The 26,099-nt window shown below is 49.7% G+C and overlaps 1 protein-coding gene across 3 annotated transcripts in view; it reads left to right on the top strand.

Annotated features, from left to right (window-relative positions):
* The window catches only part of KSR2 (kinase suppressor of ras 2), a 442,708-nt gene that overhangs the window by 243,139 nt on the left and 173,470 nt on the right, over window positions 1-26,099 (top strand). For all 3 annotated transcript variants that reach the window (XM_045459434.1, XM_045459431.1, XM_045459432.1), the window contains exon 5: window positions 11,478-11,662. In XM_045459434.1, coding sequence (XP_045315390.1) covers window positions 11,478-11,662 — 185 coding nt within the window. The remainder of the gene's footprint in view (window positions 1-11,477; window positions 11,663-26,099) is intronic.

Raw genomic sequence — 26,099 nt, 5'->3', positions numbered from 1 at the left:
CCATGGGCAGGTCAAGAACTGGGTGGGACCAGCTTTGTGGCAAGATGCCCAGTTTGCAAGCCCAAGACTGGCTCTTGCCAGCGAGCCCTCAAGTCAGCCACCCAAACAACCCTAAGCGTGCACAGACATCCCTGTAAGATGGGAATGTATGCAGTCAGCCGTTATAGTGGAATTAATAGAGCAATTCGGAACAGGCTTTGAAGTCGGTGAAATCTGTATTCGCACCCCAGGCCTTCATGGAGTTGTGACCTGGGTACTTGATAGAGAACACCGGTTACCTCAGCTGCAAAAGGGAGGTTATCCTTGCTCCTACCCCAGATGAGATCGCACGTCCCAGGCAGGTCACCTGCTCCCAGCGTCTCGGCCAGACCCATCTTGTGCTGACATCAGCGGTCCTGCGATTACTGGCATTCACAGCCCCAGGTGGGCTAATACAGGCGCTTCACCTTCCCTGCAGGTGGACTCCCACTCCCGCCTCAGCCACTGGAGGCAGCACACGCCTCCTATTAGCCCCGATAGCATGGAGGCAAAGCGGATGCATGGGAGGGCCACCCTCTCCCCAACTCACCTCCTCCAGAAGCCCGCCAGCGTTCATGTGCCGGTGCGACGGAAGCACACAGACTTTTCATGCATTCGTTTACTTAAGTCAACTCCCGCTCTGTGCTGGGTCCTGTCGTGGACTCTGGGGATCCACAGGGAGCCAGTTGCACAGGATCCCTCCGTGGGTGGGAGGGACTCAGGCTCATCGAATCCATCAGAAAAACGAGGGTGTACTCCAGAATGTGGCCAGACCTTGAAGGAACGTAGAGGGGCCATGGCAGGACCCGGTCTAACCCAGGAGAGGTCGGGATGAGGAAAGGAAAGACCCCGGGTGGTGGGACTAGCAGCTCTCGGGGTGAGCCACGTGATGGGGAATGGGATTCAGGGGTTGCTTTGGGTGGTTTGCTTTACTTTTCCTGACTTTCATGTAAGTCCAGACCCTACTAGAACAGGGCTAGCGGGCTGGAGCCCGCGGGCCAAATTCAGCCCACTGTCTATTTCTGTAGGTAGTTTTGTTGGAACAAGCCACATCCGTTCACCCACACGTGGTCTCGGACTGACTGCATGCTGCGTCGGCAGGACTGAGGCGTTGTGACAGAGAACGTAGGACTTGCAGAGGCCTTTTACAGGAAAGAATTCACCAACCTCTGCACTAGAATATCTTTTCTTTCCTCTCTCATTCCTTCTTCCTCTCTTGTACTCGTCCTGGCTCTGAAGAAGTGAAGTGGTGTCTTAGTGTGTGTGTATACACACACACACACACACACACACACACACACACACGCTCTTTTCCCAACCAGGTCTCGGTAGAAGATCTGTTTGATATCTATTTGATAACTGATCTGTTACTGAGCAAGGTTTAACCTTAAAAAAAAAAAAGACATGGGGCACCTGGGTGGCTCAGTCGGTTAAGCATCCGACTTCGACTCAGGTCATGATCTCATGGCTTGTGAGTTCGAGCCCTGCATTGGGCTCTGTGCTGACAGCTCAGAGCCTGGACCCTGCTTCGGATTCTGTGTCTCCCTCTCTATCTGCCACTCATGTTCTGTCTCTCTCTCTCAAAAATAAATATTAAAAAAATAAAATACTGTGTATCTATTTTTAAGAAAACATGTTTTCAAGTATGTATGTGTATATATAACATGTTTAACCACATACTATAATACATATATAAATGTATATATAAATATATATTATACTATACTATATATTATACTGTTATATGGTATATATATGTATATATATATAAATTTGTACACATAAATATAATATGTACTACATTATATATTATACATGGATATATAGATTTACATATGTATATGTAGTACTCATACTGTGATATAGTGTATTATATATGTTATGTACATGTATTATATGCCATGTACTATAAATATGTAAGTTAATATATAATACATATTATATATACAATGACACACACATATATATATGTTTACTTTCTAGGAATCTGTAAACAGCCACGTTTTTGTATCTGTCAACTAAATCTGAGATACCAATTACTAAGTGACTGATAGAAGCCATTTAGGAAACAAAATCCATCTCAAATTTGATCTTCAATTTAAAACTTATTGAAAAAATAATGAAACATCAGTGAAATATTAAATAATGTTTGACCACATTATTCCATGTTTGTTCCTCTGTCTTCTAGAGGTTTTTTTTTTAATAAAACAAAGAGAAAAATTCAAGCCAAAAATACTGTATGCCATTTTACAGTTATCTTTTTTAAATTATTATCAAAGAATACTCTTGTTACTAAGTTCAAATGGCTACTAAGTTCAAAGCCTCAAAGTAACAAAGTACCTACTCCCCAAATCAGCCTGCCTCCCCTCCGCCAGCCTGCCCACCCCCTCTTGTAAATTCTTCCAGGAAATGTTTCTCTACATGGGAGACTGTCCAGCTAAGACCAGGCATTCACACGGCACAACTGATTTAGGAGACGTCAGAGGTCTCTTTCTCTCACCCCACCACACTCTTGGCTGGCAAGTCCCAGAAGAGCTGTGTTCCTGATGCTTCCCTTTCCTCCCCCTCTGATGCCCAGACCTCGGTCCGTGCCGTCATCATCTTTTGCCTGGGTGACTGCCACAGCCTCCCCTCGGGATCCCGTAATCCCATTCTTGCCCACACCACAGTCAACTCTCTCCACACTGACAGGGTGGTCTTCCCAGAACAGAATTAGGTTTTGTCCTCTTCCTTCTTAAAACCTGCTGGCAGGTGCCCATTGCTCTCAAATAAACCCCACCTCCCTACAGTGGCAAGCACCCACGTGGCACCCACCGATCGCAGTGATCTGGCCCCACGGCCCCTGCTTGTGCCTTCTGCCTCTCTCCTCCTTGCTCACAACGAGTTGACCTGCCCTGGCCTTGGACTCCCCAGCATCGACTTTGCCTCACTGCCTGGTCCCCTCTCCCTCAAGATCTTTGCATTCTGGCTTCTTTTTGACATTCAGTTCTCAGCCTAAATACTGTGTCCCCAGGAAGGCCTTTGGAAGCCTTGTTTGTAACTTTCCCTCTTTCAGGAATGTTTCATGTCTGCTCAATCTGGTCATCGCTGAATCCCAGTGATGGGCGGCCTCCCTCCTCAGTCCGTGCGGTCCACAGACCATCGTGTGTTTCCCCTGAGGAAAGAGGTCCAGGGTAAAGAGGAATTCTTTGGTCCTCTTCATGGATGCTTGTCCGTTTTCTCTTGATTTTGAGCCTGACTTTCACATCATCTTTGCCCATAAAGAGCCTCAGTCTGTCTAGAGGGAAGGAGGCATCTTGGCCAGGGACCAGTGCAGGAAAGAGGATTTACCTAGCAGGTGCCACACACTCTCTCAGACACTCCAAGTACGTTATTTCATTAGACCTTCATACAATCTTGTGAAATAGAGGAATTACTATGCATTTTTACAGGTGAGGACATTGAGGTTCAGAGAGGTTAAATGACTTCTGAAGGTCACACAGCTAGTAAGAGGGAAAGATCTAGGTCCTGCATTACTATTATACATTTTTCTAAATGTAGGAAAATACTTAGAGCATAAAATTTACCATTTTAACCAGTTTATTTTGTTTATTTTTTTGTAACTTTTTAAAAAATGTTTATTTCTTTTTGAGGGAGAAAGAGACAGAGCATAGTGGGGGAGGGGCAGAGAGAGAGAGAGAGAGAGAGAGAGAGACAGAATCTGAAGCAGGCTCCAGGCTCTGAGCTATCAGCACAGAGCCTGACGTGGGGCTCGAACCCACGAACTGCAAGTTCATGACCCGAGCTGAAGTCGGACGCTTAACCGACTGAGCCACCCAGACACCCCATTTTAACCAGTTTAAACTGTACAGTTCAGCTGGATCACCACCGTCCAGCTCTAGAACTTCCTCGTCACCCCAAGCGGAAACCCCAAGCCCATTAACCAGTTACTTTTTAAGTCCCCCTCCTGCCCCCTGGACAACCACTAATCTGCTTTCTGTCTCTGTGGATTTGTCTTTTCTGGAGATTTCATACACATGGAGTCATAACGTGTGGTCTTTGGTGTGCATGTGTGTTGCACTAGCTAATGTTTTTGAGGTTTCCCCACAATGTAGCGCGAATCAGTACTTTGTAATACTGGATCATCTTCCTTCGCATGGGTCGACCACAACTTGAATGTTTATCCATTCATTTGTTGATGGACTTTTGGGTGGTTTATACCTTTTGACTCTCGTGAATGATGGTGCTCTAACCATCGTGCACAGTTTTTTGTTTGAACATCTGGTTTCGGTTCTCCGGGGTCTGTATCTAGGAGTGGAATTGCCACATCATGTGGTGTTTTTCCCACAGTGGCTGCCCCTCTGGACAATCCCACCAGCAAGGTGCAAGGATTCTGGTTTCGATTCTGGTTTCTTCATATTCTAGGGTACCTGGTGGCTCAGTCGATTAAGTGTCTGACTTTGGCTCAGGTCGGGATCTCACGGTTTGTGGATTCAAGCCCCACGTCGGGGTCTGCGCTGACAGCTTGGAGCCCGGAGCCTGCTTCAGATTCTGTGTCTTTCTCTCTCTCTCTCTGCCCCTCCCCCTGCTACCCCCCACCCGCCTCAAAAATAAATGAATAAACATTAGAGAATTTTTAAAAAATCAACTCTTCTAGCCTCTCCAGCATGGATTAATTTGGCCTGTTCTCGAACATCATGTAAATAGAATCATCATGGAGTCATACAATACAAGTGTTTCTGTGGGTGGTTTTCTTTGCCCGACATTCTATCATTGAGATTCAGCCACGTTATAGTATAAGCTGTAGTTTTCTCTATTTCATTGCCATGCGGTGATCAATTGTAGGAGCATACTATACTTTGTCCTTTCTGTTATTGATGGACACAGAGACTGTTTCCAGTGTTTGGCCACATGAATATTGTTGCCATGGGCATTCTTTTGTGGACATGGGCACTCATTTTGGTTGGGTGCATACCCAGGGGGTAAATCTTTTGCTTAGAGGGTATGTTCACTTTAGTTGATAGGTTTTCAAAATGGTTGTACCACGTTACAGTTTTACCAGAATTGGCGGGGGAGGGGGGGGGGGGGGGGGGGGGGGGCGGTGGGGGGAGGGGACTTCTGGTTGCTCTCTATCCTGGCCCACTTTTGGTACCACAAACTCTCTCTTTAGCCATTCTGGCGGGACCCGTTCTGGAATGTACTTCACATGCTTTCCAATCAATGTCTCTTCCTCTCCCTCTTCTCTGCCCCTTTCTCCTTTCTCCTGTTTCACCTGCTTTTTCTTCTTAGTACATTTTACATAAAGCTGTCTACCAGGAAATCATTGCTGTGAGATTATGCAGTTGATGTGCAAGTTCATTTTTAAAATTTTAACTGTTAAAAGACAAAAATTACACTCTTGCCTCGTCTGAAGGCATTTCATATTCATCCACACCTGGGGAAATGCAGCTTACGGTGTTTGATTGACTTCCTCATGCTTCCTTTTACCGGGTGCTCTCGTAGATCAGTGTCATGCTTGGGGTGTGTTCGAGCCAGAATTGAGGGTTGTAGTCTGTGGTCAAGAGCATATGCTACCAAACATTCTCCTGGTGTTAGACTTACATGCCTTTGCTTTTCCAAACTCTCTCCTTCCCTGGGCTCTGTGCACCGCCCCGCCCCCTTCCCACCCAAGAACTTGGTGCTATTATTTGGTTTTGAAAAGGGTCTTGCTGGGGCACCTGGGTGGCTCAGTCGGTTAAGCATCCGACTTCGGCTCAGGTCATGATCTCGCAGTCTGTGAGTTTGAGCCCCGAGTCAGGCTCTGAGCTGACAGCTCAGAGCCTGGAGCCTGTTTCAGATTCTGTGTCTCCCTCTCTCTCTGACCCTCCCCCATTCATGCTCTGTCTCTCTCTGTCTCAAAAATAAATAAAGGTAAAAAAAATTTTTTTTTTTTTTTTTAAAGAAAAGGGTCTTGCCTGGAGGCTTCATTTTTGGGTAATCAGATCATGTCAGCTGCGGACGACTTAAATGGCCCCGTCTGGGAAGAAGGGACAGCTCGCGCAGCCCCGTGTAAGACCAGCGGGCATTGTTTTCCTCTCTGGGAAAACGGTTATGGGCAAGTGCTTTGCTGCACAGAGTGGGGTGTGAGAATGTGTGCTGTGCCTGTCCTCCGGCCATGCTTGCGAGGAGCTCGTCCGCCCCCAGCTCGCTCATTTCCTACCAACTGGCCGAGCCGGATGCTCCAGACACCGTTAATGAGACGCCGACGTTTGTAGCTGGGTGAAGGCATCCGAGTTCAAGCAGACACAACCCCACATTCGAGGAAGTGAGGGTAAAGAGACCACAGGAGCCAGCAGCTCTGCTTGACTTGGCACCCATCAAACTTTGGGAATAGAAGGTAGTGCAGAGGCACCTGCGGGGCTCCGTTGGTTGGGCGCCCGACTCTTGATTTCGGCTCAGGTCATGATCCCAGAGCTGTAGGATCAAGCCCCTGCGTCGGGCTCTGTGCTGAGTGTGGAGCCTGCTTGGGATTCTCCCTCCCTCGCTCTCTGCCCCTCTCCCCTGCTTGTGTGCTCTCTCCCTCTAATATTAAAAAAAAAAAAAAAAAAAAATTAAAACTACCCAAAGCTATCTACACATTCAATGCAATCCCAATCAAAATTGCACCAGCATTCTTCTCGAAACTGGAACAAGCAATCCTAAAATTCATATGGAACCACAAAAGGCCCCGAATAGCCAAAGTAATTTTGAAGAAGAAGACCAAAGCAGGAGGCATCACAATCCCAGACTTTTGCCTCTACTACAAAGCTGTCATCATCAACACAGCATAGTATTGGCACAAAAACAGACACATAGACCAATGGAATAGAATAGAAACCCCAGAACTAGACCCACAAACGTATGGCCAACTGATCTTTGACAAAGCAGGAAAGAATATCCAATGGAAAAAAAAAATTTAAAAAAGTGGACAGACTGATCATCAGTTTGGGACCCCCTCCGTGATCTTTGCAGCCAAGGCTCTGAGGTACTGGCTGACCAGTGGGCACTGATCAAGAGCCTTTGGAGGACAGGGCTGTCTGCCGGACCTAGGCCAGGGGTGGCACAAGAAATCAGGTGTGCCTCTGCCCTCGAGGAGCCCACAGCTGGAGTTAATGGAGAAGATGCTGGCAGCGCAGGGCTCCTGGCTTGTAGATCGAAACCGGGCTGCATTCCTTTAGAATCCTCCCAAGACAGAAGGTGCCAGGTTGTCTTTGCTCGAGTTGAGGCACATGAGCTTGGGTGAGAGTCCATAGGCCTGGCTTCTGGTCTTAGCTCTGCAACCGTGGGTTGCCTGCTTTGTGTTAGGTGCTGGGCGACAGGTCCATCCTGTGTTTGGTGGGCACAAACTTGGGGGGGAGACGCACATCCACTCAGTAACCACACAAGCAGCAGCAGAACTCCAACCGGAATGCACTGTGTGAAGGAAAAGCATTTAGTGCTAGGAGCACATGTGACCTGGAGATCTGGCTAGTTCTGAGGGTTGAGGACTGTGTCTCTAAGGAAGGGATGCCTAAAGTGGATCTCCACTGACAGGATGGTCCAGAGGGTGATCCCTGAGGGTCTCTTGAAGCTTTTTGTAAGGAAACCTTTGGAAGTTTTTAAGCACGGGGGCGGGGGCGGGGGTGGGGGTGGGGGCACGGAGGAGTGACATGTTACAATGCGGGCTCTTTAAAACCTCCCTTCGGTGCCTGGGTGGAGAATAGATTATAAAGAATCAAAAGTGGGATGGGATTATTCAACCATGGAAAGGAATGAAGTTTTGATACATTGTTACCACATGGATGAATCTCAGAAACGTTAGGTTCAGTGAAAGAAGCCAGATGCAGAAGTTCACATCTTGTGTAAATCCATTTATACGAAATACCCTGAATCGACAAATCTAAAGGGACAGCAAGCAGGTCGGTAGTTGTCGTGGGCTGGAGGGCAGGGCGCGGAGAGAAACTGCTTAGTGGGTACAGGGTTTTGTTTGGGGGCGATGAAACTATTTTGGAACTGGATAGGGATGGTTGTTGCACAACATTGTGAATGTGTTTTATGCCACCGGATTGCTCACTTTAAAGTGGTTACTATATATGATGTGAATTTTGCCTCAATATAAATAAAAGGTAAAGACCATAAAAAATAAAATAAAATAAAACCCCAAAAAGCAGTGGGATTGAGGGTCTAATTCCGACACAGCAGCAGCAGCTGAGTTGAGGGAGGAGCGTGGCTTTGCCCAGAGCTGTGTGGCCGCAGATGGAGACTAATGAACCAATTCGAAGAGGCAGAGTTTTCTCAGGATCCTTTTCGTTTAGATAGTCCATGCAGATTAGGCTCCAGGAAGGTCAGAAGAACTTTGCTCGATTCCAGCGCTGGAATGAATAATCCTTTGCGGTACCTGCTGAAACAAATGCATTTTCCTAAGCACAGATTATGGCCCCTGAGCTGAATGAGACATGCAGCTTCTGCTCCACCCGGCTCTGGGGCTGCTGTCAGGACAGGCTGCCATGTCAGGGAGCTCCGACTTGCCCGCCTGTGTAGACAGCAGCATGGTCCACCCGGGGCTCATACGGCCCCAAAGGATGGAGCTGCCCTCGCCAATGCTTTGTGCCATCCCATTTTGCTGCTTTCCCCCAAACTGGCCCCGAGTCCAGGGAAGACATTACGCAATAGGTTTCTGATATCCTGAGATCTTGGAGAGGATGTTCTTTTTAATTACACCTGCAGGATATACTGCAAAATATGCACTGAATCTTACACAGTCACAGTCATTGGACACAGTCATTTGTGTCTGTTTTCTCCTCTGAGTGTGCTGGGTAATGAGGGCAAATGGTAAAGGTGAGTCCCATATTCTGTCCATGAAGGCTTCCTCAGTGGGCGGGAAGTGATATGTGATTTCCTTCCACCTACTTCAATCAAGAAGCCATTCATTCTCCATGTTCTCTTTCTCCTCCCCTCTCTTCCTCCTGTCTGTCTTTCCATCCTCCCATCCTCTCTTCCTTCATTACATCCACCTTTCCATCCATCCATAAGCCTTCTGTTCTTCAGCCTTTTCATCCATCCACCTGTCCATCCATCCATCCACCAATCCATCCATCCACCCACACATCCATCCATCCATCCATCCATCCATCCATCTACCCATCCACCCACCCACCCACCCATCCACCCATCCATCCATCCACCCATCCATCCATCCACCCATCCACCCATCCACCCATCCATCCACCCATCCACCCATCCACCCATCCATCCATCCACCCATCCATCCATCCATCCATCCATCCATCCATCCATCCATCCTTCTTACATCCCTTCCTTCCTTCCATCTATCCATCTCTTCATCCACCCATCCATCCATCCACCCATCCACCCATCCATCCATTCATCCATCATCCATCCATCCATCCATCTATCCATCCATCCATCCATCCATCCATCCACCCATCCATCCATCCATCCATCCATCCACCCATCCATCTATCCATCCATCCACCCATCCACCCATCCACCCATCCATCCACCCATCCACCCATCCACCCATCCACCCATCCACCCATCCACCCATCCATCCATCCACCCATCCATCCATCCATCCACCCATCCACCCATCCATCCATTCATCCATCATCCATCCATCCATCTATCCATCTCTTCATCCATCCATCCATCCACCTTTTTATCCATCCATCTACCCAACTAACATTTATTTATATATACCCCTTCTCTGCTCCATCTGTGGCCCTGAGTTGGTAAAGCAAATTGACTCTCTGCAGTCACTGAACTACTGCTAAACTTGGGCTTAGACTTGGTTCTCCTTATACAAGGGATCTGGCTTGTCATTTGGTGGCCCAGTGCCTCAAAGCTCCTGTCAGTGTTTTGGAACTAATGATGGGATCTCTTGCCAGAGGATATGACTGCATCCTATTCACCTGCCGAGAGTAGCGGTGGGCTGAGAGTTGCTGGATGTTTCAGGTGAAAAACACGGCTTGGCTTCAACTTTTGGCTTCTTCAAGGTTAATTCCATGCTATATAGACACCCAGTTTAACATGGTCACAGTGAGGTTCCCAACAGGTAACCTCGCTCTGTGCAGGGCCCCGTGCCAAGCACGTCGTCTCGTAGAATTGTCACGACATCCTTCTTAGGTAGGTGCTATTGATTTCCCCATTATCCAGGTAGGGAAACTGAGGCACACAGAGAGGAGATCACTTTCCTGAGGTCACGGTCAGGACCTGAGCCCCGGTCTCACTGATCCCAAAGCTTGCCGAGTTTAACTCCAAAATTAGATTGCCTCGGTGTAGATGCCTACTCTGTGAATCTCCCCCATTTGGAGACTCTTGTGGAATGAAATGTCTTGTTTCCCTCTCGGGCAGGGAGAGCCAGCTAACGTGTGCTGCTGTAACAGGAAGTACTTTCCTGGGCCTTGCTTTAGACCCCCAGGGAGATAATAAGTGAGGCTGCCAGCCCAACGCAGTGAGGGAGAGACTCCGCGAGCGCACTTAGATTCCTTAAAGCTGATGAGCAGCAGACCTCCTGGAGAGGGTGACTTTTAGGCTGCCTGTGTGTGGGAGGCCTCCAGCCTTTAATTAAGGCACCTTCCTGGGCTCTCCACCTACAAACAGAGAAAATTTGCAAGGAGGGTTCACTTTGGCCACAAGATGGCGCCCAACTCTGGGCCTGACCTGAATGGGGCCGTGGTGGGGGGTGGGGGGAGGGCAGAGTGGTTCGTTCTGGATGCTGTGCCAAATCACACCCTCTTAAACTGATCATCTAAGCTCCTTGGGAAGGGGAGAAATTTTCCAAACCAACCCCAGAGGTTCATTCCATTCAGCTGGTGCCGAGCCAGGGTCTGAGAGATCCAGCAACGAAAACGACAGGGTCCCTGCCTTCAAGGAATTAGAAGGCAGCATGCTCAGTGCCAGTCATAATCCAGATTGGTCATTTCATAAGCTTTTAATGAGCACCTACTGTGTGCCAGGTTCTGTGCTAGTTGCCAAGGACAGAGAAACAAACAGTACAGAGTCATTGCCCTCAAAGACCCACAGTTCACTTGGGAGACAGACACTAAAAGAACAAATTTGGGAAAATAGGCAAGTACAGCCACAGGGATACATACAGAATATCGTAGAAGAATGGAAGAGGAACACCCGACCCAGGCAAGAAGGGAAGGGGAGTATCAGGGAAGGCCTCCTGGAGGAGAGGACACCAGAGCGGAGTCAGGGAAGACAGATGGGGATTAGCCAGGCAGGGACGGGGAGGGTATTCTGGGCAGTGCGGACAGCACCAGCCAAGGGTCACAGGGGAGAAACAGCACCCAGCTGGTGACTGGAGCTCAGTGAAGTCTGGATAGGACAGCATCAGGGCCAGGTCAACATGGGAGGTGGACATTGGTGCCAGCTGAACGACATGGGGGCCGCCCCCTCTCAGTTCGTGTGCAATGACGGACACATTGCCCTCTCGTCTGCTTCTGTCTCCCTTTCAGAGCCAAGAAGAAAAGCAAGCCCTTGAACCTCAAGATTCACAGCAGCGTGGGCAGCTGCGAGAACATTCCATCTCAGCAGCGCTCGCCGCTCCTGTCGGAGCGCTCTCTCCGCTCTTTCTTTGTGGGACATGCACCTTTCCTGCCCTCCACCCCTCCTGTCCACACCGAGGCCAACTTCTCTGCAAGTAAGTCACCCGCCCGCCCCGCCGGGGCTGCTGAACCCTCTTGTCTGCCAGGTGTATGCTCCCCGTTCTGAGAAGATGCTCGTAAGATGCTTGGAACGCGAGGCTCATCTCCCTCCCACCTGCACCGTTCACGCCCCTTGGGATGGTTTGAAGGGAAGGGGCGTAATTAGCACTTGCGGGGTTGACTGGCTGTTGTCATTGGTCCCCCTGTTCCTACTCTTTCTGTCTGCAGGTGTGGAGGGATAACAGAGGGAAGCAAGCATGCAGGGCATTAAAGGAGACATCAGCTTTTTCTCTCTGCTTCTCCGCTGCCCGGTCACAGGATTTCTCTTGGGTCACTGTGGATAAGGCATCTACGATTGAATTTTGTAATTTTTTTTTTTTTCCTCCCGCTCGGGTCAACACGTATAACCTTTCATCTCAAAGACGTATTTGGGTTCAAACTAGGCTGAGCATGGCCTGGGGTGTTTTACATTCTGCTCCCACGAATTTCTGCCGGAGACAAAATGGTTATTACTCGGAGTGGAAATGGAACTTTCTGGTGATCAAGGGTGGAGGTTTCAGAAGGCGTTTAATCTTCTCTGCCCAGAGGCCCGTTTTGCTGAACAGGCACAGATGTAGTCAGAGGGGAGCCCCTGAAAAAAGCCCAGCCAGTCCTCCAGCCAAGATGTCAACTTTTATTGGCTGGGAGCTGAGGAGGAGGAGAGGGCTGCCAGAGTGCGAGGGAAATAAGCCCCCGGCCCCCAGCACAACCACAGGGTGATCGTGTTGCTGGTCTGATAAATGAAAAGCAGTGTTTACTGAGCGCCTGTGCGTCCTTATCACCCACGTGCCTGACCTCATTTAGTTCTCGCGACAAGCCATGGTGCAGACGAGTTATTCCCATTGTACAGATGAGGAAACTGAGGCTCAGGGGCCTCAAAGAACTTGGCGAAAGCCACACAGCTATTGAGTAGTGGAGCCAGGGTTTGAACCTGGTTCCTTCTCGCTCCAGAGCGGATACGCTTCACCATCACACACGATTTGATCCGGGATCCCCCAAATATTCAGCAGGGGGCCTTTCTCTAAATGTGGGGTTCTATGCTTTACCTTTGCCAGAAGGGTTTTCGGACTTTTTTTAGGGGGGCTATGGACCCTCTGAGAATTTCACGCAATCTGTTGTTTTCTCTCCCTGGAAAATGGCACATGTAACCTCCAACACGGTGTCTTGAGGTCAAGACTTAACACAGTCAACGTAGCACCGCTAGATGGTGGGCCTGGGCAGAACGGTGAGCTCAGTTTACCGTCTGCACATGTGCATCATGCGTCCGCCGCAGGAATCCACTGAGGGTCCAGAGCCAGAAGAGGCCCGTGTGGACGTCAGTTAGAAGTTCCAGAACCTGGCTTATTTCAGTGCCCAGGGGGAGCAGGCCCCGAATCAGGCAAACTAAAATAGCACCCATGACACATATCAACGCCAGAAGGCCAATTTATTAATTTGTTGAGAGAAATCACGGTCAGAGAGGCTGTAAATGCTCCATGGGGGTGAGCCTGTGTGCAGTCAGAGGGTGGCTTGGGAGCTCAGATGAGGAAAAGGGGGTGATGACGTATCAAATGTGTCGTAGCAACAGGGTGAGAGGCCCTGGAGGGAGGTCCCTGGGTGCCAGTCCCAGCTCTGTTTCCTTTTTTTTTTTATTTTTTTTTTTAACGTTTATTTATTTTTGAGACAGAGACAGAGCATGAACGGGGGAGGGACAGAGAGACAGGGAGACACAGAATCGGAAGCAGGCTCCAGGCTCTGAGCCATCAGCCAAGAGCCCAACGCGGGGCTCGAACTCATGGACCATGAGATCGTGACCTGAGCCGAAGTCGGAGGCTCAACCGACTGAGCCACCCAGGCTCCCCAGCTCTGTTTCCTTTTGAGCAGCATGCCTGACCTTGAGCAGGGCAGAGCCTTTCTGAGCCTCAGTGTCTCCGTCTGTAAAATGGGAATAATAATAGATTAACTAAATCAGCTGCTGCATGTCAGGTCGTCTGCACGGTGCCTGGCACACAGTAAGTGCTTAATAAGTGGTAGCTATCATCATGAGGTTTGTTAGCTCCTTTTTCCAGGCAGTGTTGACATCCTCTGGCTTGATGGTTAATCTGAGGGCTGTGGGTAAATGCCTTTCAGTTCTCCCCCCACTTCCCTATGGCCCTAAGAGTGCTTGGAATTTACCTTGGCATGACGCCGGGTGGTTGCATCTGTCTCCGGGCATCGCCATCCCACGAGTGATGTTAGCATGGCCATCTCTGGGGGTTTGACCACAACTCTGCACTTGAGTTCTTTCCAGAATAGAAACATCTTCAGCGTGCTTAAATAACCACAGACTTGCACATTTAGATCCCTCCCCACCTGCTGGAAAGTTTTGTGAGGATTCCCCGTGACTCCCAACTTTTCATGCCTGCCCTGGTCTCCACGTGAGAAGACAGACTTCTCTCCTCTGTGGGCATGAGCAAAGTCCCTAATTTAAAATCAGCCCTTAGCACCGAGACCCTAGAAGCACAGTTGCCTGTTTGGACAGTCCTGGTCCTTGTTTGCAGAGAGGTCACCCTCTGATCTTCCATAAAGGAAGAAAGTAGCATCTGAGTCTCAGCAGGAGAAGGAGTATGCAACTCCAATATTAGCTGGAATCCCACGGACCGGTCCCATTTCCACTGATGCTAACACATGACAGAGACAGGCATCCCGGTGGAACAGGCTCCAGGTTAGGAAACACAGTCTCTAGGATGCCAGCGAGTGCTCGTGCGACCTCTGTCCCTCCCTGGTTAAGGCTCACCACACACTTTGAGGCAGGCATTATAATTCCCATTCTGTAGATAAGGAAACAGAGCCTCAGAAGGGTGAATGGTCTTGCCCATGTCATAGGTTTTGAATCCAGATCCAACCTAAGCCTGTATCCCTGCACTTTGGTAAAGCAAATTCCTCTCTCTGTCTGGGTCTCAGATTCCCCAGTTGTACAACAAAAGACTCCGTAAGGGTCCATTCCAGAGCTTAGAAACTCTGTGTTTCTAAGGCTTACCCAGTGAGCTTTTCCTGGGCAAATCTTTTGACTCACAATGCTGGTTTGAGGACTCTGGGCTGGGGTGGTTGAGAGGACACATTGGTCAGGCACTGGTTCCCCTGGGCTTGTAATAGTCCTGTTCTCCTCCTACTGTGAACTTCAGAAAAGACCTCTCTGCCTTTGGGCCCCAGTGCCAGCCCAACCCCCCTCTGACCCAGCAGAGGGAGCCCCTAGAGCTGCATCTTGTCGCTGTCAGTTCTGTCTGTGGCCACACGGTGAAGATGACCGTGAAGATGGTGATCGCCATCTTGTCACCCCTACTGGTGATGCCTGGGGACAGCATTAGGCAGATCTGGCTGTAGAGTGGCCGAGACCCAGACCCTCAGAGTGCCCAGCTTCCTCCCGTGGCCTGCGAGGAGGACTTCACCTCCTTGGGGCTTACCCTCCATTTCTGGTTTGGGAGTGACGAGCAGGGGGAGGGAGGGGAGCGGCAGGAGCCCCAGCTTGCAGAGGAACCTTTCTCTAAGGCTGACGATGGACAAAACACAAGTTATTAAGCCCTGCTGCTCAACGTGGAAGATGGTGACTCAGGAGTGAATCTACTTCCCGAAGGAGTAGAGAGCAGTGGACTTACCTCTCCGTCCTTGCTGCGTTTATTCGGCATTTCATTTGGGCATGCCATGTTGCCCACCTGGTGTCTGATCGGATGCCCTCCACCCATGGACCAGTTTTGGTCCAACAAGCTGGGTGCTGCTGGCTCCTAGTAGGGTATCTCTGATTCGGGCCGAACTGGGTCAGGCTGCCGCTCTCATCCCCAATAAAGCATCCTCTTCAGAATGAAAAAATACCGGCTGGATGGGAAGGAGTAATTACTCATCATCGTTCATTACCGGCTGGTGGAAGTGACTTGGGGAGTATAGCCACTAAGTGGTTGCTGACATATTGTTGGGCAAATCACCGAACCCCCCGTGTCTGTTTCAACCTGGCAAGGATGTAGTGAGGACAAAATGAGGAATGAGTGTAGATTTCCCAGCGCAGTCGGGGTGGGGGAGTGCTTAGAGCACTGAGTCTCCACAAAGGGTAGCTTTGGCAGCTATCGGGGCTCGTTAGATGATGGCGTAACTTGTAACAATGATGGAAATGGTGATGCTAATAGCAATTGGCATTTATTCAGGCAAAGCAGTTTACTTGTACTGTTTCGCCTACGCCTCACAGTGCTCCATCAGGTAGTTTCTCTTCTTATCCCCATTTTGCAGATGAAGAAACTGAGGCTGAGAGCATTTGAGTAGCTGGCCCAAGATCACAAGGGCAAGCAGGAAGTGGAGTTTGCACCCATTCTGAATGCCTCCTTCTGTAATGCAGAGGAAATGCGGTTGTGACGCCCTTCGCCGAGACCTGTTTGCTCATCAGACAGAGACCTTAACTTGTTCCGGCACCCCCGCCTCCTGGGGGGATTGTGGTGTTGGGGGTCAGCCTTGCTCCAAGGATCGTCATGTTTGTGAGCATGCTGTGCTCACTCAGAGAGCAGCACCCACGCTGGCTGACAAACCACTGCCCTGCCAGACTCCGGTGTTGATACTCAGGGGATCCATTGTCCCAGGTGGTAGCCGTCCCTGTGGGGGCCAGGCAGCTGCAGAAAGCGGCCAGGGCATGTCCGGTAGAAGATGAGGAATAACAGGCAACTTTTGCCACCTGCAGTTTTCTGGGTGTTTCTTTATTAGCTGTCTGTGGGGGTCTAGCCCTTGAGGGCAGCAGTTACCAAAGGGAACAAGTGACTGATGATTCCCACACTTCCCCCTCTTGGTCCTAATGGCACCAGCTGGAGTTTTACACCAGGTCCCCGTCTTACAAAGTGCTGCCCCGCGCGAGGTGCCTTGAAAGACGGCGTGGCCCTCACCTTGCCCTGTCTCACCGCCCTGTCTCTCCTCCTCTTTTCGCCAAACATCTCCTGCACTTTTTCTTAGACACAAGGCGGCAGATAGTTGACCCTCCGTTGAGGGCCTGGCCTCATGTGCCTCGAGGCTGAGTCAGAAGCCTGATTTGTTGAGGGAGGCAGCAGGTACAAACCGATGAAGCTGAACTGCGTGCTCCCAAGAAACCAGCCTCTGGAAGGGTTGCAAAGAGACTCGAGATGGGGGTGATTATATAATGGGGTTTAATGAGGCTTGAGGCCAAGGTTCATTACCCCCCGGAAGAGGACGAGGGGGAGCTGCGTGTCTTGACACAACTTTGCAGCCTGAACCACGTTCTTGTCTCAGAATCAGGAGAGATTTTTGAGGTATTTGTGCCTGACCTGACTCTGTGGTGGCGGTCTGAAGGGGGGACCCCCGTAGGTCGCATTGGGGCACCCCGAAGGATGTGTCTCCCCCACACTGAGCAGGTCAAAGTGCTGTTCCTTATCCCTTCTTCCCCCCTCCCCAGCAGGTACAGGAAGCACCCGTATTGCCTGGCATCTTTGCTGTATTTTAGAAACCCAAATACCAGCGGGTCCCTGACACGTACTGACCACCTGCTACTTGCCAGGCAGGTCTTGGTCCGGGTACTTTATAGGCATGAAGCTGTGTATTCCTGGAAACAAAGAAAATGATCCAAAAAGGCTCATGATGGAAAACACTAGTCCCCTGTACCATCCCTCTGTCTCTCCTGCCTTTTAAAAACTCCTTCTGTGTTTTCACAGTCACTTTCACCGTTTAAACTAGTGTCCCAGGGCTTCTCAAAGTGTGTCCAAGGCCAGCAGCGTGTGTATCACACGCGAGCTTATTAGAAATGCACATTCTTACTTTCCCCCTTCAGACCTACTGTATCAGAAACTCTGGGGAGGGGCGCCCGGGTGGCTCAGTCGGTTGCATCCGACTCTTGGTTGCAGCTCAGGTTGTGGGATCAAGCCCTGCGTTGGGCTCAGCGCTGAGCGTGGAGCCTACGTGGGATTCTGTCTCTGCCCCTCTCCCCCCCTCAATAATAAAGAAATAAACATTAAAAAAAAGAAGCAGCAGCCGCCCTGAGGGAGGTTCAGCAATCTGAATTTTCACCAAACCTCCAGGGGATTCCGCACACTAACATTTGAGAATTGCTCGGTTATATGACAGTCTTTAAAAAAAAAAAAAAAACCAACTTTTCATTTTGAAATAATTTCAAACTTACAGAAAACTTACAGAACACTGCAAAGGACTCCTGTACCCCCCTTTACTCAGATTCGTCCATTTGTATTCTTATTTATTTATTTTTTTAATGTTTATTTATTTTTGAAAGAGAGAGACAGAGAGAGACGCCAGAGCGAGACAGAGCACAAGCGGGGGAGGGGCAGAGAGGGAGGGAGACACAGAATCCGAAGCAGGCTCCAGGCCCTGAGCCGTCAGCACAGAGCCCGACGCGGGGCTCGAACCCATGAACCGTGAGATCATGACCTGAGCTGAAGTCAGACGCATAACTGACTGAGCCTCCCAGGTGCCCCCAGATTCATTCATTTTTAACATCTCCGTGCATTCACTTCCTCTCTTTCATTCTTATGAGCCATTTGGGAGTGGGTTCCATAACCACATAGAGGTACCGGATTCAGTAAACTTGACATTGACTCGAGACTTTCATCTACCCATATTCCTGTTTCAACAATTGTCTCAATAGTATATTTCATAGCAATTTATTTTTCTGGTGCGGATGCGATCCAGGATCACATATCGCATTAAGTTCTTGTGTCAGGCTTGAATAGTTCATCAGCCTTTCTTCCTTGTTTGCGACTTTGACGCCTTTGAAGAATGGGGGCCGGCTTCTCCACAGAACGCTTCTCAATTGGGGCTTGTCTGTGTGTGTTTCTTCGTGTTAGACCCAGGCTGTGTGGTTTGGGCACAACTGTTACTTACATGCTGGTGTGTCTTTTTCAGTGCATCCGAGCTGCCAGGTGTTTGAATTTTTCTGAAGAAGTCAGCAACTGTGACTTTCATGAGAAATCTCCCAGTTGTAAAATGCTAGCATCCAATGAAAAATCTCTTAACACTGTGTGAGGTGGTATTAAATAATCCCACCGGGTTGCGGGTTGTATTTGGTCTTAGAGCTCCCAGTTTGTAACTTCTGTTCTGAAATCGTAGAGGTCAAAAGGCACCTGGGTGGCTCAGTCTGTTAAGCTTCTGACTCTTGGTTTCAGCTCAGGTCATGACCTCGTGGTTCATGGGATCAGAACCCCTACATCAGGCTCCGTGCTGTCCAGTGAGGAGCCAGATTAGAATTCTCTCTCCCCGCCCTTTCTCCGCCCCTTCCCCTCCATTCTCTCTCTCTCAAAATAAATAAATAAACTTAAAAAAATTTAAAAACATAAATAAAAGCGTAGAGGTCAGAACTGATAGGGAGCTCAGAAATCACAGAATCCAAGCCCTTATTTTAAAGATGGAGAAACTGAGGCCAGAAAGTAGAAGGAACTTGCCCAGGGTTTCAGAGCTGGGATTTGAACTTGGATCTCCTGATGCCCAGCTGATAGCTCTCTCTGTTATGCCAGGATGGCTGCAAAGTTAGCCCTTCTGCTGCCACAGACTGTGCTCTAGGGGAAGGAAACAGTGCCTTCCTTGAAAAGGTGACACCTTTTGTGTGCAAGGAGGGCTGGTGGTGTGTGTGTGTGTGATGCAGGTAGTTATGAATGTTGTAGAGGAGGCAGCTTCTGGGTTTTTATCATCAACCCTTTCTTCTCTGTAATTTTGCAGTCCTTGCCTGAGCACAAACAGTTTGGGCTCAGCATGCAATAGACAACCTTAGACCTTTTGTTATGATTGCTCCCACCAGGAATTGTAGCAGCAAAAATTGGTCGGTAAGTGGTTGGCATTAGCAGCCAGGGGGTCATTTATATCTATTGGAGTGAGTCCTGATCCTTGGGCAGGTACACACTGTTGGCGTGGGCAGTCCCGTTCCCTGTCACGAGGACCTGTGTCTGACTGTACCTTTGTCCCAGTAACATCCCCCCCCGCCCCAACCCGCCGCCATCCCTGGTGAGTCCTTCAACTGATTTCATAGCAACAAGACCAGAAGTAACAAGCAGAGTTGCCCTCGAACGATGCAGGATACACCAGGCATTCATATTCCTTCCTCGTACTTCTGTATCCCCATTCTGCGGATGAAGAAACTGATGTTCCAGGAGGAGAAATCCATGCATGGCTGCAAGTTACACAACACATCAGAGCTAAGACTAGAACCTTCAGACCCCATCCAGGCTGCATGTGCACTCTGCACATGATTTGGCCAGACTTCATTTCCATTAGGTAGCAGGGACCTGGTGGGTTGTTTTCATCAAAGTTGTTTCTTTCCCTGATAAAGCTAATTCGTCTCTAGTGACCCCATCTTGTACGTCTCCTCAGTTGAGCAAGCCTGTATTTTATCTAGGTGTGATCTTTGCCCCTTCCTCTCCACGATGCCCCATTTCCAAGTCTTACTGAGTTGATCTTCTAAATCATAGTTGGCAAACTTTCTGTAAAGGACCAGGTACTAAATACTTTCAGATCTGCAGGCCAGATGGTCTCCATTGCAACTACTCAGTTCTGCCGGGTAGCATGTGGAGCCATAGACTTTCTTCCAACAGAATGGGCGTGGCTGTGTTCCAATAAAACTTTATTTACAAAAACTGTCAAGGGAGCAGATTTGGCTCATAGGTTGTAGACTGTGAGTTCTGTTCTTCCGGGTTTTTTTTTTTTTTTTTTCATATCCTCCTCCATCACCAACACCCTGGTCCAAACGATTCAGTAGTCTCCACATGGATCTTTCCATATTCATTTTAGTCCCATATCCATTCCACCAGAGTGATCTGCCGCAAATGAGAATCTGGCTCCCAAACCAGGGTGAAGATTCTACCACGACCTTAAGTGAACTGTGTTCTCTCCTGCTTTGAACCCGTGGGCTCCTGGACACCCTGCCATTGTCGTCACTTTATCTGAACTTCTACTTCCTTGGGAAAGCATTTCCTAACTCCCCAAGTGGGTGTCAGTTGCATCTCGTCTCATCTCTTGCGCTTTCCTTCTGAAGCGCTTCCCGCAATCCACAGCCATCTGTTTATTTCTGTGAGTATTTGCTTAATGCCCCGTTCCCCCATTATCAGTTCCACAAGGGCTGTGACTGCATTTCTCTTGCTCATTACTGTTTCCACTGTGCCTTGCATGGAGCTGGCACACATCAATATTTTTAAAAGGACAGTAACATCTTTGAGCATTCACCTTGCAGCCAGCACCGTGAGCCTTCAGCTACTCAGAATCTAGAGGACAAAGGAGAAAGGATTTTGCTTGTTGCCCTCCAGAGCTGCAGAGCCGGCTGAATTTGGCATCATCGAGGCAGGAACTGAAGTTGCTGGACTTTGATGCAGTCTTTGGGATGTCATGGGTGGTCTGCTACCTTAACTGGCCAAAGAAACAGGCACTCAAACAAAACTCTCAAAAACGATTTTGTTGATTAGAAACAAGCAGGTCTTTGTCACTGCCTGGTGGTGGTAGGACTAACATAGAACTTGACACAAGTGACAAACAATCCAAGTTGAATTGTTGCTTTTAGTATGAAGGTCGTTTATTAGCACATGTAACTGAAAGGTCCAGGGGCTACTAATGTAGGCTTCAGGTATGGCTGGATCAGGGGGCTCAGTTCATGTCAAGCCTCAGTCTCTCTGTATATCTTGACTTTGTTCTTCTCCAGGATGGCTACGCTTTTAGGCTCCATGTGGCAGTAAGATGATCCCAGAAGTCCCTTCCCCGCTCTGGTCCAGAATGGAAGAGTGAGAATGTTTAGGTCTGAGATTCACTGATTCAACCAGCATGACCGTATGCTCACCTCTAAACCAATCAGTGGGGTCAAACATGTGGGATGCTAACTTATTGGCTTAATCCTAGACTGTGAGCTTTACCTTTGGGCTTAGAAATTGAGGGGTGTGCCTAAGAATGGAGAATGAATGCCAGGGAAGCTGATAACCAGTGTCCTAAAGTAACAGTGAGTAACGGGGGTCTCTGTCCTCAGGGGCTTTGAGGAGCATCCCCCTGGCCAGATTAGTTCATGAGCCAAATTAGTGGGGCCACATCTCCACATGGTACAGAAAACGCTTGCGGTTCGCCAGACATCTCCCTTGGACTACATTTCTCTATGATCCCTGGCAAGCAGTTGCTTTGCTATCCCTCCGACATTCCTTGGGAGTCTCTAGGCAGCACACAGCCTGGCAGAGGAGGTTAACCCACGGTACCAGGTAGAGGCTCAGTGCCATTCCCAAGGCAGATAGCATCCCACCAGTGGCCAAGCGTCAAGGTGAGAATTGGATAAGCTTGGGTTTGAAATCTTGTCTCTGCCATTTTACTACTTAACATCTGTAGCCTCAGTTTTCCCATCTTTAAGATGGGCATAATGTGGCAGTCATCACGATGGTGACCACCATTGTTGTGGCCATCAATACTACTGTATGATGGATGGTGTTTGGGTTTGGGTCAGTTTTGATCCTCATTGGTTTCTGCTGGACATCACCACACCTGCCCCCATATCTGAATGGAGTACTCAGTACCGAGTGAGTTCCTGATATGTAAAGTGTCTTAGTCCACTGGGGCTGCCATAACAGAATTCCACAGACTGGGTGGCTGGGCAAACAACAGACATTTATTTCTCTTAGTTCTGGAGGCTGGGAAGTCCAAGATCAAGGTGCCTCTATGGCCCTCTGGTGAGGACCCTCTCCTGGTTCTTTCTGTATCTTGCATGGTGGAAGAGGGCAAGCAAGCTCTCTGGGTCCCCTTTTGTGTGTGCACAATTCCTTCATGAAGGTCTGTCCTCGTGACCCAAGTACCTCCCAAAGACCCCACCTCCTAAAACCACCACACTGGGGGTTAGGATTTCAACATATGAATTTTGGAGGGACACAAACACGCAGACCATAGCACTGAGTATCATGAAAGCATCAAGGAAATGTCTGCTACAGCCCCTGACCTCGGAGAATTTGTAGTCTGGTTGGCTAGGAGCCACATAAGACACAGCCAGAAGCTCTGGGCCAGGAGTTGGGAGATCTGGCTTCTTCCCTGAGGGTTGCTACCCCTGGTAATGTGCCCCTTGTCAGATTTTGCTCAACAGTTCGGAGCCCTGGTTTCTTTATCTGGCAAATGGGCATGTCAGTGATATCTGCTCATCTCACAGGAATGTTGATTGTTGGGAGGTCAGTGACCACCGTCTGAAAACTAGGAATTGTTCGGATGGACAAAATGTCATAATCCCTGCCCAGTACAAAGCAATACAGACAGGCAGCTGTTACGCATTTATAACACTATTTAATCTGATTGTCTGGGCTTCTGCTCTGATTGGTTGGGTGCATGTTCTGATTGGCTGAGCCTGTCTCCTGATTGGCCGGGCCTGTGTTCTGATTGGTTGGACGAGTGCTCTGATTGGCCAGTGCCCATCCCATAACGATTGTTAAATAGTCTCAGACCGCCCCCCCCCACGCCTCCAAACAGAAGTGCCTACTTCACTAAGCATAAGAAAATCTTCAAGCCTCAGTTTCCTGATATGTAAAGCGAGTAGAACCATATTGTCCTCGCAAGGTTGTTGTGAAGGCTACAGGAGATGAAGTGCTGTTGCATTGAGGTCACCTTCCTCCAGCAGGTTGTGTGCTCCATAAAGGCAGTGACTTGTCCATCTTGTTCACTGCTGTATCCTCAAGGTCTGGCACATCGTAGATGCTGAAAAAGTGTGTTTTGAGTGAATAAATTAAGCCCTGTGCCTCATGCTAGGGGCATGGTTGTTACTCAGTAAATCTCGATTGAGGACATCAGGGGTGAAGGATGCACTTGCCGTCAGGCAGTAGAGAGAGGTGAGGACTGTGGAAAAACACAGAGCACCGACCCCTTCTAAAGAAGGCAGCCACCACTCACTTCCAGCCCCTCTATAAGAAGGGGACAGGGTGTCACCAGATTATCCACATTTTCCAGGAGAGTCCAGACATGTAGATTTTCGTGGACAGTTCCACAGTTTTTAGCCTAGTGGCAACAGAGAAAACGCCTTCACAATTCCGTCATATGTTAAGCAGCATTTATATGGGATGCCACCAACTTGTGACCATACCTGCCATACGTGGCATGTCCTTTGCCATTTCTTGTGACAGGAACTTTTCAAAGAGGTGGGGTCAGGGGCGCCTGGGTGGCTCAGTCGGTTGAGCGTCGGACTTCGGCTCAGGTCATGGTCTCGTGGTCTGTGGGTTCAAGCCCCACATCGGGCTCTGTGCTGACAGCTCAGAGCCTGGAGCCTGCTTCGGATTCTGTGTCTCCCTCTCTCTCTGCCCCTCCCCTGCTCATGCTCTGTTTCTCTCTCTTTCTCAAAAATAAATAAAAATTAAAAAAAAAAAAGAGGTGGGGTCAGCCTTTCTTTCCACCCTCAGGACTGTGCTCCTGGGCTGCCCTCCTGACCTCCTCTGTCACCCACATGCTACAAATTCTATCCTCCTTGCCACACCTCTGCTCCTAGGGTGTAGCTTTGGAAACTGATTTTCATGCTGGGCCTTTTACTTATTTGTTTCTCCTTTTGAACGGGGAGAGTCCTCTTCCTGCAAATAACAGGCTGCTTCCCAGCCCTCAGATAGCCTTGTCCCAGCCCCCCACCGATGGTGGCCGGGATCTGGGCTGATTACCAGCACAGACCCTCGCTCTGATGCCCGGGCCCCGCCAGCTGCTGGGCAAGATCAGAGAACCTGCTTTTCGTCTCAGGCCACACTCTCCTTGGCTGGGGATAAAAGTGGCAAGCGTCTCACCAGGCCCCATGCTGCTGTGTTCGGGGCCGGTAAAGCAGTCCTTCCCCCTGTTGAAAGTCAGGGCATCGCCAGGCAGGTGCGGGTGGGCACTTGGCGCCCGCATCCCCCTCCCCCTCCCGTTCTCTCCCCTGTTTATTCTCCCCTGCCCTCCTCCTCTGTCGGTCTTCATGTGTGTCTGCCCCTCCTCTCTGTCCCTCCTTTTGCCTGTCACCATCCCTTTCTCTCTCTCTTCTCCCTCCTGCCTCCAGTGACCCAACTTTCCCAGCCTCCTGAGCTCAGCCAGCCACTGTGAGTGCCACGTTCCTTGGTAGAGAGAATCTGGACAGGTGAAGGGGGGCTGGAGGGAGGGAGGACCACCCCCCGCCCCACCCAGAAACCAGAGCTGTGGGAGGAAGGCCTAGCCTTTGGTGTTAAAGTGCTGAACAGAGGGACTGAGGAGCAGGTGGCAAAAGTGTCCTGTCTGTGGCAGGAGCTGGCATGCTCCTTCGGATGAATGCCTTTGCTGATCCCCTCACGACACTCCCTCGTCGGAGGCCCTTAGGTGTTCATCGGCATACCCAGCCTTGCTGCCAGCAGTCTTTATTTTCTGTTTCCCTAGGCCTTCCCAGCAGCCTTTGGGCTCCCTGTTCTCTGGGAGCTCCGGGAGCCGCCGTGAGGGGCACCAGTGCCTCAAGACCCTGACCTTGCCTCCCACAGCGGCTCTCTCTGGGGGGGCGAAGCCGTGTCAGGACCTTCTGGGTTTGGAGGCAGTGTGCTGCAGCCTGGCCCTGAGCAGCCAGGCCACCTTAGGCCGCCACCTCCCCTGTTTTCCTGTCTGTGAAACGGGCTAATGACGGTGTAAGTCTCCCTGACCTCGCAGATCTGCAGTGGGGATCCAATAAGCCATGGATACGCGTGAGCTGTTCCAGGCCGTAAAACGCTGTGTCACCGTTTAGGCCGGTGCCAGAGGTTGGCTGCTTTTTCTCTAAAGGGCAGCCTTACACAATCGAGTGGGCAGGGCTGTGTTTCAGTAAAGCTTTATTTATAAATACGGGTGGCAGGCCGGATTTGGCTCAGACTTCAGAGCTAAACAAGGCCTGGTTTCAGGTCCCAGCTCTGCCCCCTGCAGGCCGTGGGGCCTTGGGTAGGTGACGTCTCTGAGCCTCGGTTTCTCACCTGCAAAGCTAGGAGAATAGTCAGACTTGCCTCGTGGGGTGATTGCAAGATTAAACGAGAGGACGCGGGTACACTTCTAGCACAATGCCAGGCACGTGGTGAGGAGGGCCTGAATCCCAGCATTTGTCATTCACATAACGTTACTAACACACGTGTATGTCAGGTGCGTTGTACGCGTATACACACACAGACGTATTCATTCAAGGAGATGTGACTGTTTTCGGTGCTGGGTGTGGAATTGCCAGAGCAGAGGTAGGATGGTTTTGGGCGAGGCTTTTCATCCCGCCTTATTTAACGCGGCCGCTTCACCGATGGCCCTCGTGAGAAGGTATTCATCCGAGGGCCTGTTTCTTCTGTCAGGGCCACCATGCCCACGGCTCAGCTTATCCGCAGTGGGGTGACTGCTCCATCACAGCCCCTTCCAAATAGTCTGGGATTCTGTTTTTAGGGACAGTGGTTGGAACTATGAAATAGAGGTTTGCTCGAGAAACAGTATAGCCTCTGCACGTGTGTAAACTTAATTCTGAAAGTA

Source organism: Leopardus geoffroyi, chromosome D3, assembly GCF_018350155.1.
Source record: "Leopardus geoffroyi isolate Oge1 chromosome D3, O.geoffroyi_Oge1_pat1.0, whole genome shotgun sequence".
Classification (NCBI taxonomy): Eukaryota; Metazoa; Chordata; class Mammalia; order Carnivora; family Felidae; genus Leopardus; species Leopardus geoffroyi.
The sequence above is the reverse complement of the archived record's forward strand: the minus strand, read 5'-3'. Positions and strand labels throughout refer to the sequence as shown.